General features: G+C 41.5%; 2 protein-coding genes across 9 annotated transcripts in view; one reads left to right on the top strand and one right to left on the bottom strand.

The window, feature by feature from the left end:
- The window catches only part of fam222ba (family with sequence similarity 222 member Ba), a 33417-nt gene extending 29787 nt beyond the window's left edge, over positions 1-3630 (top strand). For all 6 annotated transcript variants that reach the window (XM_040150590.1, XM_040150587.1, XM_040150591.1 and 3 more), the window contains one exon: positions 235-3630. In XM_040150590.1, the coding sequence (XP_040006524.1) occupies positions 235-1949 (1715 nt within the window). In that variant the 3' untranslated portion in view covers positions 1950-3630. The remainder of the gene's footprint in view (positions 1-234) is intronic.
- A 335-nt stretch (positions 3631-3965) lies between these two features.
- Positions 3966-15727, bottom strand: trpv1 (transient receptor potential cation channel, subfamily V, member 1). Of its 3 annotated transcripts, XM_040150583.1 has the most exons (17): positions 15629-15721; positions 14440-14466; positions 13566-13793; positions 13233-13390; positions 12986-13138; positions 12635-12772; positions 11148-11446; positions 10576-10752; positions 10333-10488; positions 10132-10227; positions 9970-10040; positions 7644-7809; positions 7490-7556; positions 6895-7226; positions 6689-6810; positions 5104-5225; positions 3966-5011 (listed from the first exon to the last, which is right to left on the bottom strand). In XM_040150583.1, the coding sequence occupies exons 3-17, from the start codon at positions 13769-13771 to the stop codon at positions 4917-4919; spliced, it is 2358 nt and encodes a 785-aa protein (XP_040006517.1). In that variant the 5' UTR covers positions 13772-13793; positions 14440-14466; positions 15629-15721; the 3' UTR covers positions 3966-4916. The 3 variants fall into 3 exon arrangements, with proteins under 3 accessions (XP_040006517.1, XP_040006516.1, XP_040006518.1); XM_040150582.1 differs by lacking the exon at positions 14440-14466 and having other exon boundaries at positions 15629-15727; XM_040150584.1 differs by lacking the exons at positions 14440-14466; positions 15629-15721 and adding an exon at positions 15061-15129.
- Between the last annotated feature and the right edge of the window lie 616 nt (positions 15728-16343).

The following is a 16343-nucleotide window of genomic DNA, read 5'->3' as shown; positions in this document are numbered from 1 at the left end:
GAGGGTTTTAGGAGAAAAACAGTGAGGTATAGAATATGAGAGTGCTGCCCAAATCAGGTTAATCTCAGCTGCTCAGATTACAACTGATGTGCTCTTTTTTGGCACATACACTTCTACCTGGGTTGTTATCTGTCTCATTGTGTCTATTACCCTGTTCTCTTCATCCCCCTATTTCTGGCTCCTCTTGCTTTCTGTCTCTGTCTTACCTCTCACCTGTCCTGTCCTCCACCCCAGGGGACACCACACAAAGGATGAGATCCGCTCCATTTCCAACCCCTGCAGAATTGGATGCATATGCTAAGAAGGTTGCCAACAACCCACTCACCATCAAGATCTTCCCTAACAGCGTCAAGGTCCCCCAGCGAAACCACGTGCGCCGTACAGTCAACGGGCTGGATACGTCAGGCCAGCGCTACAGCCCTTACCCTTTGTCTCAGGCCAGTGCCAAGACAGGCCTCCTTGCCATTGTAAAGGTGCCCACAGTCAAAGGCATCCTAAAAGATTTTGACGGCAGCCGGGCTCGCTTGCACCCTGACGTCATCATGAACCCTCCCACTAGACCCTACCAAGTGGCTTCGACCAGCACTTTAAACCACCACCCACCTCTGCCGAACCTTACCCGGTCACAGCAAAGCTTACCCCTTCAACCACAGGACCAGCCTCAGACTATACAGATGCCCCTCCCTCAGCACCAGGGTCACACCCAGAGCCTCAGACATCCTCCCTCCATGGCCCAGCACCCTCAGGGCCCACCCAGACTTCAGACTCTGTCTCAGCACCCAGCCCTTAGCCAGCCGCAGGGGCCCCCTACTGTCATGCTTCAGCAGCAGCACCTTCAGCAGCAGCCGCCCCCTGGCTTACAGGGGGGCAGAAAACTGCCCGATGGTGACGCACCACCTAATGTTACCGTTTCTACCTCAACCATTCCACTCTCAATGGCTGCTGGGCTGCACCAGGGCCGCCAGGCCGACCTGAGCACCATTGTGCATCAGATCAACCAGTTCTGCCAAGCTCGAGCCCAAGGTGCAGGAGCCACCTCCATGTGTGAGGGCCAGATCGCCAACCCAAGCCCCATCAGTCGCAATCTGCTTATCAGCGCCTGCTCCAGGGTCTCCATGCACAGCAACCCTGCCACCCCTGGCTTCCCCCCAGCCACCTGCATTATTGGCCCTCATGAGAAAGCCACGGCCCCGGTGGGAGCTCACCCTCCACCTAGCATGGCTGCTATGAACCACTTGCCTTCCAGCCACACTGATCTCAAGCAGCAGCACCACCTGCAGCAGCATCTGCATCCACAACAGAATCAACTGCAACAACAGATACAACATAACACGCAGCAGCAGAAGATGTGCTCTTGGAATCAGCACCAGTTGGCTCATGTACCCCACATTCAGAACGGTGGGACCCACCTCTGCAAGCAGCCTTCCAGGGACCCTGCCTTCCATTTTAAGGGCATGGGCTACCCTGCAGAGGTGTGTGTGGGTCAGCCTTACACACTGAAACCTGTCATAGAGAGGCCCACCCCCTCTCCCCCTGTCAACAACAACGGCATGCCCGGTCCAATGGCCCACTACACTAACGGTCACTACTTCCAGTCCCACATTTGGAACAGCAGCATCCTACCCACACCCAACAGTGATAGCTCCGGGTCTCAGGACATAGCAATGCCATTCCACGGTGCGGGCCCAGGGGGGTGCACCACGCTAGACTGTGGGCCTCCTGGGGCTCCCCATTACAGGCTAGGAGTGAGCTCCTCTTCCACCTCCTCCTCCGCCCAGACTACTCTGATGCAAACAGCAGATTACTTGGGTGGGGACTTCCAGACGCCCTACTTCCGCGATCAGAATCTAGGGTTGATGGGCAAGATGCACAGGCCTACTCTAAGTAGGGTAGGTCCAGAGGTTGGGGATGGCAGAAACACTCTCATCCAGCACCCAGGGTACAGATAAGCTATGGCCTTGTCTACATTACGGTTATCAAACCCCTTTGTTTAGTCTTAAGAGAGGAAACACATGAATAACACTAAATTGATAACTTAAACAAATGACCGCTAATGTTAAAGACAGTAAATTAATATATTTAATGAAGAACAGTATTTTTTTTCTTCTTTTTTTAATAAATCTTGCAAGTGATCAATTGCTCCTTTTATTTTTTTTAATGAGTGCATTTACCTGGCACCTTAGGGAACTTTTTCATGTGCGTGTGTGTACATGTCTATACTGTGTGTGTCATTCCCTGCTTCTTCCTCTATCATTCTTGTCTATCTGTGTGCCTGGGTCTTAACAGATCCTGTGTTATTTCAACTTCAGACCTATCGGTAAAGTTTTCTTATGCATGTAAGAAAGAAGAAAAACAAACAGATTCCCACTAAAAATCTACTGATTGATGTTTTTTACAGGGTCTTTACAGAATCTTTTTGTTGTATTAGACAAGTGACTAATTTTCATTATGGTGTTAATACTCAAATCTCATAGTAACTTCAAGATTAAACACAATCATTAGAGGACTTAAAGAGTAATGATCTTGTTTCAATGCAAAGCTATCAGACACTGGAGACTACAAAGTACAGCTTGTGGAATGCACATGTACACGGAGGTTTTATTCTTTTTAAATGTAATTATTTATTTGTATAATAGGACTATTCAAGATTGATTCCTCTCTGTCAGATAAGGAAGCATGTAATCAAGTTGTTTGTACATAGTAAAGATCCAGCAGGGAGCAAATATGTTAAAAAAAGGTGATGCTCTGTTCTGCTTAAAATGCTGCAATGAATTCAGGAATTCAGACTTTTGTCAGTGCCAGGAAGGTTTGGCAACAAGATTGTGAAATGGTAAGTGCAGAAGAAGTCATAAAAGCTTAACTCTCATACCTTAAAATGGCCAAAGTCAGGTTAACAAGGACACACTGTTATGAAATTGTGCCATTTTATTTTTGTTTCCTTTTCAGATCGTTTTTGTAAACATGACAAATGTATTACTTGAATGTTGAGATCATTTGTTTTGCAGGTATTGAAGGGGATGGGTTAGTTATGAGGAAAAAACTCTGGAGTAGAAGAAATAATAGTGTTACTAATGTCATGTAGAATCTTACTACGAGACTAATCAGAGTTTTGATCCTGACAGCAGGAATTTAGATGAATTAAGTTGTGTGTAGTTGCTACTGATTCTGATGTGAAGTCTGCCTGAAAAGACCAAATTGATCACTTGCAAGATCACTTGGGGGTAAACAAAACTGACTTACGTTTAAAGTGAAACAGCAAATGCATTGTTTATTTTATTGTACACTGGCTTACCTACTAGACTACTGTAACTTTAAAATGTAATGATTGTGTGTGAATGTTGCCTGCTGATGTGGGTAGAGTTCAGGGTGTGTGTGTGTGTGTGTGTGTGTGTGTGTGTGTGTGTGTGTGTGTGTGTACGTGTGAGAGAGAGCGTGTGTGTGTATAAACACAATGACACCCATGTTTTGTTCACCTATCTCCCTAACAGCCCTTAAAAAGCCTTAAGTGTTTAGTCCTTGGACTTTCCTTTGCAAATGAGCATGGTTTTAATGAAAACCCCAAACAATAAGGAGAGAGAAGATGGTAAGGATACACAGAAATAGCATTTTTTTCTGGTCTTTTTATTTTAATGAATTTTGTTTAATAGACGGGCAATTCCTTATAGATTCTTTATTATGGAAAGCAAGAAAAGGAGTAATATTTTGTAATTATATATTTTAGCAGTGTGTAGTTACAGACCTGTAACTTTTTTTTCCAAGTTTCAGAGCTTCAGTTTGCGGTTGTGACTATTTATAATACTTGATTTGCTTGTTATTTAAATTTTATTTTTTCCTTTGTTTCTTGTACTATTGCTGTGAAATGGAAGAAGGTCCGTAAGCCTTTCTTTTGTGTCATTCTGTACGACAGATAAGAGGCAAGAGCGTGAGAGTTGTGCTACTCTTTTTGTAATATTGTAATAATAAAATAAAGTTCTAATTTATGCTTTGAAATGAGTCTAAACTGCTGTTTGGATTATCTGCAACATTAATTTACATGTCTGAACTTAACTGCAGTTTTCTTCTGCTCTCTTCATTCTGCATGCGCTTAGATACAGTAACTTAACTATTGTCATCCTGTCTGCCAGTTTAGGTAGGTCACTGTTTACGCACTTTTCTTACATAATCAGCCTGACTAGTGGCTGAATGGTTCAAAAGGCCCATCTAAGCTACATATAATTTGTAACTGTGACAGCTAGTGCTTAAGGTGGTGATTGTTGGACCAGTTGCTGTGCCTTCATGCCATTTATCCAACCCTGCCTCTGCCAAATAGAAACAGGAAGAAGAGTAGACAAAGCAAGCTGTGAAATCTGCAGGACCCTCTGGCTGCAGTAGATTTACCTTGTCTGGCTGTGATGAAAATGGGACTTGTACAAAGGCCACACAGTGGGAAGGTAGGATCAGCACCTTTGTGATCAGTATTACTCCATGAAGGATTTTAAAGTGATGCTATAAGTGCCGGGCAGGTTGTGGCCTTTTTGCAGAGGATGTGAATCCTATTCAGGCGTTGGCAGAAACAGCATGTGCAGAACCCTTTCAATTAAATGGCTAATATATTTCACATGCATGGTTACCTTGGTATTTAAGCAGCACTTGTTTCAGCATTCCGCATTGATAAATTCTTCATTTTCGCCCCATTATGTCAGTCAGATATATATCTACAATATTAATATATTATATTTTATAATATAAATATTGCCTCAAAGTTTAAATTTAAAATCAAGCTGACACTGGAGCATCAGTCAATCAGAGAGGCACCTCATCCCTTTGGCAGTTACATTTCTTGGGGAAGTGAAACTGAATACTGTCTTTAGGTCTGAATGCCTCGTTGCTCAGGTCAGTCAGGCTGAGCAGCCAGAGTGAAGCTCTCTGTTGTCTCTTTAGACCGGTGTGGTGCTCAGAGGACTCATCTCTGTGGGCTGATGTGTCTGCTGCCGCCGACTGCCCTCCATGAATAAACCTCTCCAGCTCCGCCCTGTGGACAAAGGAGGAAATGTTACTAGAGGTGGACTACTTAAAAGCATTTTCTAATCTAGAAACTTTGAGTCTGTATTAATGTATATGAACCTCTGTTTGGTCTGTTCGACGGGGTTTCTGAGGCAGGCTGTTGTACACGATCCCAGCAGCCAGGATCCTCATTTATTTTGCCCAGGTTCATGTTCCATTTGTTCCAGTTGACTTCCTCCACTCTGAGACGACAAGAAGAGACACATGCTCCAATTACTGTCTACTGTGTGACGCATCAATCAACTGTCAGAGAAGGCAAATTAGTGGAGAACAGTGTGCTGCACTTCAAGTCAATCCTGCTCTTACAGGATGCATCTTTTGTTAAATCTTCAGGTCTAAATCTGTTTTTCTGCTTCATTATTATTAATATTGCTTACTAAAGTTAGATTTATTTGCTGCTCAGGGGATCAGCTTGTAGTGTTGAACAATTTGGTGCCAGGGCTTCTTACCCCTCGACATTAAAAAACTGAGAGGTTGCAAAAGAGATGAGACTTTGTAACATACCAGACAATGTCTCACACCCAAAAACCATAAACTGAATATACAGGCCAAAACTTTACATCAGATGGTGACTCCAGCTCTGCACCTCTCATAGCAACCTTCCTATCACCAGGAAACCTGACACAAACCTACCAAGACTCACATCTATGGGCACACATGCAGATTTAGTGTCCCATCCAGCGAAACTGGAGACAATACGGGACCACTTCTCAGCAGTAGACCTATGAATAGTGTAAGCCATCCCAAAATATGCCTCAGCTTGTCACTAATAACTCTTAACTAATGGAAATGTATTCAACCATCATAAACACAGCAAACATGTTCCTTTCTCTGGTTCTTATCCATGGCAGGATTAATCTGCTCAGGGGGCCTTATTGAATCACTTGTCCTCTGACTCTGTGGACTGTTGCCTTTTAGTACCTAGCAGGCACAGTGCACAGTGCGGGTCACATATGGTGGCGTCACTATATTTTGACCACAACCCCAAAAACCAACTAGTAATAATATGCTGGAATATTACTCTTTCCCTGATTTGCTGTGCATCAGGTAGTTTGAAATAATCAGATTTTGACACAAAGTCCCTACCAGACAGGACCTCAAGTTAAGAGTCTGGAGTCATGCTAGCAGCTCTGTGAGGATGTAACTAGGCACAGCGGTACTTTGAGCTTAATGCTTATATTCTCATGCTAACATGGTCACAATGACAATGCTAACATGCTGATATTTAGCAGGTATAATGTTTACACTGTTCACCATTTAGATTTTGTGTGTTGCTAATTAGCACCGACCCAAAGAGAATGCAGCTGAGGCTGGTGGAAATATTAGTTTTGCAGGCATTTGGTCACAAACCAAAGCATTGGACAAACAGAAATTTTGACCTGATGATGGAGTTGGATGAAAAGTGCTATCACCAAAGTTGACTGTACTGAATTTCATGGAAATGTCTCAATATTAGTTGAGACATCAAAGGTCAATATCACAGTGGTGCTAAAGTAAAAGTCAAAAGGATTCATGGCAAAGTGCAGTTTGCAGTTTATATGTGCTTTATACTCAAATAAATATACATCCATGCGTGAAATGATTGGAACCTTTCAAAACATATCAGTCACTGACTGTGTGATTGTCTGAGCTGAAAGAGGCCAACCTGTAACACCAGCGCCAGTCATCTCCAAGAACAGTGCCCAGTTTTTTCTCCACCCCACAACGAAGCCTCCTCCTCAGGCAACAAGGCAGTCTTTTCTCCATGTCCAGGATAGTGATGGCCCTCTGAAAATAGTCACAGCACTTCAACAAACCACAGCTGCCTTGACTGGACACTCAGATGACCAATTAACCCTCTGGATGCCTCACCTGCAGCTTCCAGATGCTGGTGCTCTCCATGGTGATCTTCTCCACGGTGCGGTTCATGAGGGCGATGAGCATGTTGAGCAGCAGGATGTAGGTGAGTATGATATAGCCAATGAGGAGCACGTAAAAGACCTCCTTGTACTGGTAGCTCTCGGTGAACTCCATGTCCCCCATGCCAATGGTGAACTTGAAGAGCTGCAGCGTGGTGTAGGAGATGTTTCTGAAGGTGGGTTTTATACACTCCTCACCAGGGTCAAGGGGGCCAAACAAACGCTCCCTCTTAAGACTGGCAGTGTTGTTTTTCACAGGAGGCTCTATGAGCAGTGTGACCACCGCTTTGACGGGAGACAGGAAGAAGAAGATGACATCACATCCTCCATTCATGGCATATTGGCCATAGTGTTATTACAAGTTTTTATCTCAAAGGGCCCTTTATTTGCCTTGGAAAGTAAGTACATTTTACAAATGCAGGATAGTTCTACCTTTCAAATCGATAAAAGCTAAGTAAAACCTTGGTAATATTATAGTCAGAAAGCATTTTGAGAGGGTATGGAATGTCTTTTTGAATGACTCTTCATTTACAGAGGAATGAAAATACCTGCTGAAAATCCAAAGAGGAAGACAACGTAGACAAAAAGAAAGCGCAGGATATCACTGAGGATCATCTACAAAGAAAAGAGACAAAAGGCTTAATGGATGAGAATGTTACACTGTGATGTTCACTGTGGTGCAGGGCAACCTGTGTGGACTACCTTCTGTATCATGACACTGTAGATGCCCATGTGTCTGTCACCCCTGGAGAAGTAGAGCAGGTTCAACCAGCTCAGAGCGAGACACAGCACCAGGAAGCCGAGGTACTCCTGCTGCCCGCACAGATACAGCCCGGCCGAGACCAGGAAGAGGACCCCCTGCGCAAGACTACAAAAAGCAGAGAACCCACTGTGATCCTGCGTAGCTTTGTGTTTGTAAATTATAACAGCGTAAATCTCTACTGTCAAACATGAGGCTACAGAGGGGTTTGTATGTTTTTCCTGTACAGTATGTGTAAAAAACCAAAAAGATATATTTTATAAGATAATCTGAAGCTGTTTACATATCGTTAGACTGTGTGCTCTTTAACAAATCCCAGGAGTTATTTGGTGATTAATGTGTTTTATTGTGAGTTTTTCTTTTAGTAGCAGTATTTAAGATTATGCAGTGCCTATACGAAAGTATTCATCCATGAAACTGTTCTCCCTTAAACTGATTAAACAAATATAGAATAAAAAATAATACAAAAGTATTCATCCCCCTACAGTAGGAGACACTTGATTCATTACTGGTGCAGCCACTAGACCTTTTTCACTGCAGATATTTTGACACATCACAGTAAGAAAATTACAAGTGTAAATAATACAGTTAATAATGGCTGAATTCCATGTGGCTGCTTCAGTTTCAGGATCCTGGTGTTGTGCGTGCTGTCTCATTGTCACACTGTCATGGTTTATTGGGACACTGGAATAGATTGGAACCATTTCTAATGTTATTAGGAAGATCTGTGCTTCTCCTACTATGAAAAGTCAGAATGTCTGCTGTGAAAAAAGACTTATTGGTTTTAGAAATCACATAGTCAAAGTGAGATCAACTTTATGTAGTCAGGGGGTTTAATTGTTAGTGATTGTAGGGATCGATTGTAGTATAAATACACCTTTATCTGGAAGGTCAAACTTCTGCTGGGTCAGTATTGTGGCAATATCTACACCATGAAGACAAAGAAACACTCCAAGCAAGTCCATGAAAAGACTTCTTATTTTTGGCGTCAAGTGACCAATATACTATGAGATGTTATAGGGATTCACATACCATGTCTATAAAAGTGCTGATGAATTAGACAGTTTATATATCTACTTTATATTTCAGTTATAAACATGTCAATTGTGTCTATGAATGTTCTTAATGATGAGGCAACAGCTGCTATTCAGACAGCTGTTCAAGCAAAAGGCCCAGCAAGTGGGAGGCGTGAACTGTATGTTTTCTTTTTTTTTCTCAGTTTCTGCCTTTTTTCCATCTTTCCATCTCTATATTTTCTTCTTGTCTTGTATTTTCTTATTTGTTAGTTTTGTGTTAATGTTTGCATTGCTCTATTTGAGTGTTGTGAAAACTATTTTAAAATAATGTTGTTGACCAAAAAAGCTACATTAAAGCATCTTTTTATTACGTTTTGTATAAAAAATAAAAAATTGAAAATCTCCAAATACTTTTTATAGGCACTACATGTAAATCTGTCTTTTGATGTAAAAATTCTTCCATCTTGTTTTTCTGATTAATGAATCCCTGACAACATCAATCGCATAACTAGGTTGACGACTCACTTCCCTGTGAGTGAGGAACATGTGAACCCAGTGGCTCCTGGACCCCCAACCGAATCTTTTCAAAGAGCAATTTAACACTCTCTGAAAATCTTGTTTTTGCTGACCCCTAGTGGTTTAATCTCTCAACTGGCAACAGGGATGTAGAAGTGGACTCCGTAGTTTATCCGTGCACCATGACATCACTGCCGGGTGTGGTCAACATGCAACAAAGCACATTTCTGACCACATCCAGATGAAACTGACTAGAAAATTTCCACCAGAGAGTGCAGTGGAACAAAGCTTTTCCCCCTGGTGTTGAGTAACTTTTCATCTACACACGTTTTGCTCAGTGACATTAGAATAGATTGCAGTTTAAAGGTACCCTGTGGAGACTTATTAGAAACAATTTGTGGACATGGTAAAAGACGCACATGCACGTTTGTGAGTAACACAATATACGGTATATTCCTGCCACTGGTTTCATACAGTTACACTGATCGACAGATGGTGGCAGTAGAAGACTGCTGGCTGGTAAATGTGGATGTGAACAATGAGGGATTTAAATATTTAAAAAAAAAAAAAAACAGCTTTGCAAATGTTTCATTCAACATATCTGTTAGACCTCCAAGATAAACACAATGTGTTTCGGTGACAAACACTAAATGTAAATATAACTGGGTTTTTTTTACAAGAAAACTCCACAGGGCATCTTTAATTTTGACCACATCTGGAAAGCTTTACTACTTACAAAAGAATCTCATAATATCCATCAATTAGCAATGTCTGCAGCTTTGGGCGCTTCCTCTTCATGTCAATCATCTAGGGATTTAGATGAGGTTTTTTGATCAGTCATATAATTGGAATACAGAGCTGTTAGATTTTAATTTAAAACACAAGAGCAACAACATACCCCTATGAAAAAGAAATAACAGTTTGCCAGTGCTGTCAGTAGCTGGCCTGAAACATACAGGTAACCCACTGAGGTGTGTTCGAAGGGAAACGGTGGCTGTTGGGCAGAAAAGAAACATCAGCAACACCATCAGTAACATCACCGTAGACCGTCTGGGATGGCTACACAGATCAATCACACAGTTTGTAGCAGCCAGCTCACCTTTCCCTCCCTCTTATTGTAGGCCACAATAGTGAAGATGATCAGGTACATGAGGTAGAACAGGAAGTTGAGGAAAAACATTCGACCTGCAAACTTCTTCCACTTCTCCTCCAGCAGACGGCTCAGAGGCTCCGTCTGGAGCATCTCGTGACGGTTCTGCGATTAAACAGGAGGAGACAGATGTCTGAGTAGAGAAATAAGGACAGCAGCTGCTCTGACTGGGCTCATGATGCCGGGACTCACAGGAATGTCACTGCCATAGATCAGTATCTCCATGACCGAGTTGTCCTCGCACGAATCCACAGAGGCCAGGTCAAACAGGGAGCAGTGGACGGGACCGTAAACCCATTCAGTGAATTTACGGGACAAATGTTTGGTGTGACTGTCTTGGAATTCCCGTTTCAGGATGTGTGAAAAAAGCTGCAGACAAATGAAAGGAAAGCCAGAAGGTTCACTGTTATTCATTCCAGCAGTTCAACATCAATACTGAAACTGTAGACTTGTCTGGAACTGGCTACTAGACAGCAGAACCGGGGAAGCCATTTGAATGAGTCCAGAATTTCAGTGGAGTGGATTACTAATTTTATCTTGACGAAATAAATAATTTTTGTGTCCGAATTACTCAAGGTTAAGTGATACGGTTGCACTAAGGGCCCAGACCAAAAAAAAAAAAATGTTCAAATTATCATAATACATGCCAATGCACAAGAAACTGAAATTAATAGACCTTACCTCAGTGAGGCTTGGGGGGCCCAGATACATTTTTGCCCCTGGGCCCTCTTACATTTTAATGTAGCCATACATACTATACTGACCCCTGTCTTGCCAGTCTTGGCAGCCATTTTGAGAGGTGTTAACCCCTTGTGGTTTTCGATGTCCTCCAGCTTCAGCTTTGGATACAGTCGAGCTGTGGTTTTGAGGATGCGATCGTACATGCTGGTGATGAAGTCTGTGTTCTCCGTTGAGTTGTCGGCCACCACCACCAGAGCGTGCAGCACCGTGTTGCCGTGAGAGTCCACCAGCTTGACATCTGCTTGATGGTACTCGTTCTCCATCAGGAAGTCCACCACGTCGGCCTGGTTGGTGCAGGCTGCCAGAGACAGAGGCAGCTCACCTGACGACAACACAGAGAGGGAGTCCTGTTGGTGGCTGATCTTTATTTATAGCTTTCCCCCTTGCATTATGTTAGAATGTTTGACGTGTCTACATTAAGTTAATCAAAGTACAAGCATTACCTTTGACAGCAGGGCTTTGAGACTGACAAATTCTTTCCATTTTTAAATAAACATTTAAATGAGAGATATATTACTACTAATGACTTTTAAAAAAATGTTAGACAATATTTACCCAAAAGTTAAACGTATGTAAACTGCATCGTCTTGTACAGTATCACGTGCCCTGCCAAGGGTCTTTTGCAAGAACAAGGTTTACCAGTTATCTTTAAACCAACTGCATTTGATGGAAATCACCCTTAAGAGGTAATTGAGACAATTTGCAAAGTATAATCGTGATTAGCTTTTTCTGTTATATCAGTCCATGTTCCATATTTCACATATATTTGACGCACAGTATCGCATATCAACAGTTGGTGTTAATATGTATTACAAGGGAGCAAAGAACCAATAAAAGAGGACAACTCTACAATGCTCTAAACATCATGCATGCAAATAAATCTGCGATAAATAAACTGACATGCATACTTTAAAAGGGCACTCCATCAATTTTACAAGGCTCAGTTTAATTGTCATGGTTTAATTGTCGACCACTCAGTCTGTGTAACGTCGTCTTTGACTCTGGATGAGTAAAAAATAACCCTGATGATGTCATCAGGGTCATCTCAGTTTGGGCTAGAGGCTTAAACTTTCTGAAAACATATGGTGTTGGGGGTTTAAAGGAAGAGGGAATTTAGGAGGCAGGTAGGGTCTAATGAAAGATGGCCTTGGGTTGCATTATGGGAAACGTTTTTGGAGCTCGAACCATACTACAGACTAAAAGTCAAGGTATCTCTGCTTCTGCTAGATTGTTCTTGACAATTTTAATCCGTCCCTTGTGAGCCCCCCAACTTTAATCACTGGAGTACCCCCTTTAAGTCAGTACAATATTGATCAATGCAGCTTGTGTGTCCTTTTGTGCAGAAGAAAATAGCATGCCTCAGTACATTGTCATTTAGTGGTGCAGTTCTGTCTTTTGTTTTTGTCATTAATTAGAATAAACTAATAATCAACAATAATTAACAATAACGTGAAATGAAAATAGTAAAATACAGAGGTGGAAACTCCTCTCTGTAGCAGCATGGACTCACCAAAGTAAAAGTAGGGACCGTCATTTGGCTGAAAGAATTTCCCACAGGCTTTGGCGTGGACATCTGCTCCTTTACTGACCAGGAGTTTCACATAGGAAATACTTCTCCTCTCAATGGCTATATGGAGAGCTGTCTGGCCTGTCAGAGTCACACATCAAAATGTATCAGAAAATCAGTGACATTGCTTTATGTTCCCTTACTGGGATTAGATTTTTTGTGGCTAGAGTGATTTAATTTAGAGCAGCATTTCTGTTTTATGTGGAGGATTGGAAAGATGTAGACAGAGAGAGTGGGGTAAAGTAAGAACGTATTATGTCAAATTCAAGATCCCAGAATTGCAAAAAAGTTTACCTTGGTAATAGCTGTTGGTGTAGGCTGCATTCACAAACTCTTTAATGTCGCCTAGCCTCTCTGAAATGTCAATTAAAAACTCAACAGTCTCGTTCTTGTTGTCTTTGAGGTGCAGCAGAGCCTTCATTAGGGCGGTTTTACCGTAGGACTGATCTGCAGGTGTAACCAAACATTCAGGGAGTTAACACACAGGTCAACAGCTTACAGTTTGGTGCAGCTGCTGCATTGTGGGTCCTGTCACACTCACACAAGGAGTCAGAGAGTTTCTTCATGTTTTGGTGCAGGTACTGGTACAGGCCGTCCAGCTTTCTGACATCTCTGTTGGCCACTGCTTCAAACAACCTCTCAATGTTAAATGTTTTGCTGTCTCTCTTCCTATTGTTCTGCTCTTCACCACGAATCTCTCTACAAACAAAATATATTTAACAGACAACTGGGTTACAAAACATTCATGTGAGTTAAGCAGCTTCACACTCACCATTAATCAGCACTGTGGGGCTTGATATCATGATTAAAAAAAGATATAATGTTTTTTTTTTTAAAAGCAGCAACCATATTATCATTGTTTGGAGAGGCTCACTTGTCAAAGTTCAGATTGAATCTGATTTGAGGCTTGGTCTTTTCCATTTCCTCCTGGTAATCAGTGTCCATGGGAGCCTTGGGGGCCTCCTGGCCCAAACCCAAAGCAGAGACCAAATCCTTCTTTGCTGCGTTTTGCTGCGTTTTCTCATCCTTTGTCCTGTCGTCTGCCTCCAGGGAGAAACCAAACATTTCTGACTTCTTCATCTTTACCTCTCTCTGCAGCGGCCTGCGTGGAAATATGGCAAGAGTGTACATGGTTCAGACAACAACCAATAGGGCCAGTGAAGTTAATTCAACAGCTACGGGTACATACAGTATGTGGTGAACTAGTTAGCTTCAGCTACTTCTCTACCACAGATTTCAATTAAAACAGTGCACAAAACCCAGTGACATCTGATTTAGTAAAGAAAAATTAACATTCTGTAGACCAGTTAAGAGCCACCCATGGAATGTAAAGAAAAAAAACAACATGTTTGGTGTTAGTGCTTCAACGTTAGTTACTATGTGTTTGTATCAGCTGGATCTGAGACCACAGGGAATCACCCTATTTTGAGGCATGTGATGTCTCACCCCCAGTGACTAACAAAGGGGTTTATTTACAAGAAGATTTCCATGACCGCAGTGCACAGAGCACTTGGTCTGGTAAACACCTCTCTGCAGAATAATCAAATCACTAACAGTTATGCATTTTATGTAGAAACAGAATCACTGAGTACATGAATCGAAAATACTCCTGCAGAGTTCAGCTGATCACGATGGAAAGAAAGCTATTTTGATGCAAGGGGAAGGCATGTTAAGGAAAATGAGAACCTATATCTTTGGTGGCTTCTTGTTCCCTTTTCTATAAAGAAAATGGGGAATTATTGACTCACTGGAAACACTGTTAGGACTCCATGATCCTCACAAGACGAATATACAGCACAGCTTAAAACATAGGATGGAAAAAAAGAGAAGTAAAGTCCATTTTCTAATGAAACACAAATGTGTTCTTAACAATGTTTTAACTGCAGGACGTCTTAATGACATGTTAAACATTCATTGAAACAACTGGAACAACCTAATTTTCAAACAAGAGGTGCAAAATTCATACATACACAACCTTCTTTGTTGGTAAATTGTGTTTGTAGAGCACCTTCTTCCATACCATGTATTTATGTCCTTAATGTGATTATTAATAGAGTGTAAAGAAAGAAATAGTCACATGTCAAATTTGTTCCCTCTGCTTGTTCTGTTATCTATTCTGTATCTTCATGAAATCTCATAAAGCCACAGCCAAGCTGTGCAAAGAATCATTTTAAATGGCTGCATGTTCAAGTGTACAAACATAATTTTAAAAAAAAATTACAGTAACGTCGCGAGACTGGAAAAAAAAAAATTAAGACACAGAGGATTTTGCTCATGATAGTAAAGATGCTGAAGATATTCTTTAGGACCTAAAGCAATCTAATCAATTCAAGCTCTAAAACAAAGTTATTACACATCATTTGACTCACCAGAAATAATTCTTCCTCTTCCAGATTAAAAATCTGATATTCAAGTCAAGAGCAAAGCAACAGCATGCAGCAGCGTGTTCTGCAGAACTGGGTGTGAACCCTATTGTGCTGTGTCTTAAGATGCTCACTAAATGTAATGGACAGGAGATAACAGGAGCAAGGCAGAGGGAGATAAAGTTACCCACCCTAGAGTATATCAGAGCGCATTACTGGAACCCCGAGGCCTTAAAAGCATGTTGCACGCTGACCATCCATACCGAGACTAAATAAATAAATAAATAGACCCACCAGCATAATATGTAACATGAACACAAATCTGTGTCGTGATGAGTTCATCAGAGAGGAGCTGAGGAGCTACAGAGCAATGTAACGTTATGTAAACAGCTTTTGCAACTTTTTAATCTGGCATTTAGACGAGAATACGTAATTGATTAATTGATATATTCAGAGTCATCTACTGAAGCACTTGGGTGGAAAGAAATTCCTGTCAAGGACAGACCAGTAGCAGCATAAAAAACAAAGTATCCTCACGTCTCTGAACATAAAAAAATCAAAGAGAAAAATTTACCCCGATTGAAACGCTGCAGTTATGTATATTTCTTCAGCAAGTCGGCTTTTTTAATCCTTAATGGTGTTGAAGCGCCTCCTGTGTGCTTCTTAGTATCACTTAAATGGATGTGCTTGTTTTTAGTGCTGCTGTAGTCCTGTGACTGCATGTGTGGTTGCATAGCTCTTGCCTACCAGTGCAGTTTCCTTTCTTAAGATTACTTCCTCTTTCCGCAGTTAAACAGGGGGACCCAGGCATTCACGTAGTTAGATGGTTAGTGTTGGCACAGGATGGCATACATAATTAATATGTCATACAAAAAGGAACCAGACCAGCCACAACTTTAGGGTAAAGCTTTTTATTCATGTTTATGCTTAAAACTTTTATTTATGTTTCTGGCTTTTTAAATATGAATGTTTAATGCTTTCTATTCAAAACTTGAATCCATGCACAAGACTATAATCCTGGACTCTAAGATCACTCTAAAATAACCTGGAGAGGTCAAATAACAGTGACATTAAAAAAAATTTAAGGTTTGAGACAAAATGAATAATTAATACTGCTTTATTTTATTACCGTAATCACATCACTTCAGGTGTGTTTTCCCCAGTTGCAACTGTATTTACTTGTAGAAAAATCCCTGTATACAATCATTATTAGAAGAAAAATATGAAGCCACCAACAGCATTGCCGCTGGAAATATTCCACTTGAAAAGGTGGTTGGCCATAATCTGCA

This window comes from Xiphias gladius, chromosome 17 (assembly GCF_016859285.1).
Source record: "Xiphias gladius isolate SHS-SW01 ecotype Sanya breed wild chromosome 17, ASM1685928v1, whole genome shotgun sequence".
NCBI lineage: Eukaryota > Metazoa > Chordata > Actinopteri > Istiophoriformes > Xiphiidae > Xiphias > Xiphias gladius.
This window is presented reverse-complemented; position numbering and strand designations above follow the sequence as displayed.